We start from the raw sequence: 2,281 nt of genomic DNA, 5'->3' as shown, positions 1-2,281 counted from the left end.
AGAGTAGCTGACCAGTAATTGGGAAATCCTTTCCTTCATTCCTTAAAGATTTGTTTTGAAAGCTGCTTCATTCTTTGAGTTGTTTGACAGCTCTTGGAAGCTCTCAGATGGCCATGTCAGAGCATTGAGGGAGAAACAGAACAGAAGTTATTCTAACTATAAATAGAAGCTCACAGATGATCCACAACTTGCTCAAGGTTGGTCTCTGGAGAAATTAGTAATCACAACATCGGAACCTGATTCCCAAAAACATTTAATCTTCTTTAAATTGCCTGAGGAGGCCTTAAAACTTATGTAAGCTTCATTTTAAAGCCACATCTACTGAAATTCATTTTAAAACAATGTAAAATTATTTCTGATAACAGGTTTCAATAAATTTCATTCATATTCCTTATCCAATAATTCTAATTTCCTAATAATTGGTTTCGAATTTTTTTCTGTGCTACTCTCAAGAAGGTGTTGACCCAGTCAGGAGATATATTATTTGAGTGTATATCAGTCAGGATGGCCTAGGTCATGCAGCATAACAAATAGCTTATAACAGCTCAATGGCTAAAAGAATGAAGTTTTGTTTCTGGTTTACACACTACAATTTGAGTTGTTCAAGAGTGCAGTATGGGGGCACTGTTCCACATTAAAGTATTCTCATATAGCAACAGAGGTTGCAGAAGTTTCCTTCTCTTTGCTTCTGTAAGGTGGAAGGGGAATGTAATGAAGAATGTATTGGTTCATAAGAATTCTGCATGGAAGCTCATATTTAACTGTCTAAAACACATCATTTGACTGTGCTTATCTTCAAAGTGATGAAGACCATGGGCTAGAATGAGCAGAAATTAAATTTTTGTGAATATCTCCAATGAATATCATGGAGAAGAACTTTGTTCTTCATGAATAATTTGCATACTGCTCTCAATTTTGAAGACTTGCTATATGTATTGCTATAATTTCTGAGGTCTTCTTCCCTGGTAGATAGGTTAAGCACTTAATGTCTCTCTTTCTTTTGGTTTGAAATAGGCTTTGAACCTCTGACGTCAGTACTGCCAGTTCAGGAGGTCCATGCAATGAAACATGAGTGTAGCATAATTACAGGTGAATCCTGGATCTCATATTTCCTTGCAGATATAGAAAATGGTCTAATTAAAACCTTTATCAGAGCTGCCATCTTGCATCCCCTCGTGTGCGCCTAATCTCAGCTGGTCTGCCAGAGACCCCCTGAGCGCCAGCCCTAGTCCCCCGCGCGGCCCCATTTCCGCTCCGACAAGATGAAAGAAACTATCATGAACCAGGAAAAACTCGCCAAACTGCAGGCACAAGTGCGCATTGGTGGGAAAGGAACTGCTCGCAGAAAGAAGAAGGTGGTTCCTAGAACAGCTACAGCAGATGATAAAAAACTTCAGTTCTCCTTAAAGAAGTTAGGGGTAAACAATATCTCTGGTATTGAAGAGGTGAATATGTTTACAAGCCAAGGAACAGTGATTCACTTTAACAACCCTAAAGTTCAGGCATCTCTGGCAGCAAACACTTTCACCATTACAGGCCATGCTGAGACAAAGCAACTGACAGAAATGCTACCCAGCATGTTAAACCAGCTTGGAGCAGACAGTCTGACTAGTTTAAGGAGACTGGCTGAAGCTCTGCCCAAACAATCTGTGGATGGAAAAGCACCACTTGCTACTGGAGAGGATGATGATGATGAAGTTCCAGATCTTGTGGAGAATTTTGATGAGGCTTCTAAGAATGAGGCAAACTGAACTGATCAACTTCTAAAGAAGATAAACTTGAAGAGGTTACTGGGAGCTGCTATTTTATATTATGACTGCTTTTTAAAATTGTTTTGTTTATGGATCTGATAAAATCTAGATCTAATATTTTTAAGCCCAAGCCCCTTGGACACTGCAGCTCTTTTCAGTTTTTGCTTATACACAATTTATTCTTTGCAGCTAATTAAGCTGAAGAAGCCTGGGAATAAAGTTTGAAACAAAGGTTAATAAAGTTCTTTGCCTAGTTAAAAAAAAAAAAAAAAAAAAAAAAAACTTTATCATATATTTATTGAACTCTTACTATTTGACAAAAATTATATTGCAAATTAATACTTGACATTTCTGACTTGTACACTCTTTAATAATATTATTCAATGTTATGTAACAACAAATTCATAAAATAGTTGTGAAACTCATATTTACAATTCAACTTTATACTTCAGAGCTTTAAATGTGATTGATTCTCTGAGTTTAAACAGCTTGAGAATGATCCTTCTGTCAATATCTACCTTTTTAATTAA

General features: G+C 36.7%; 1 protein-coding gene across 1 annotated transcript; it reads left to right on the top strand.

Moving 5' to 3' along the window:
• The first annotated feature begins 1,180 nt into the window (after positions 1-1,180).
• Positions 1,181-1,995, top strand: LOC306650572 (transcription factor BTF3-like). Its single transcript, XM_079122647.1, has one exon. It carries the CDS (start codon positions 1,263-1,265, stop codon positions 1,749-1,751), a length of 489 nt encoding a protein of 162 aa, XP_078978773.1. The 5' UTR covers positions 1,181-1,262; the 3' UTR covers positions 1,752-1,995.
• Positions 1,996-2,281: the final 286 nt, after the last annotated feature.

The sequence above is a fragment of the Sciurus vulgaris genome (assembly GCF_902686455.1).
Source record: "Sciurus vulgaris genome assembly, chromosome: X".
NCBI classification, from domain to species: Eukaryota; Metazoa; Chordata; class Mammalia; order Rodentia; family Sciuridae; genus Sciurus; species Sciurus vulgaris.
The sequence above is the reverse complement of the archived record's forward strand: the minus strand, read 5'-3'. Positions and strand labels throughout refer to the sequence as shown.

Coding starts and splice junctions, on each gene's coding strand:
- LOC306650572 (XM_079122647.1), top strand. CDS start 1,263: ATGAAAGAAACTATCATGAACCAGGAAAAACTCGCCAAACTGCAGGCA.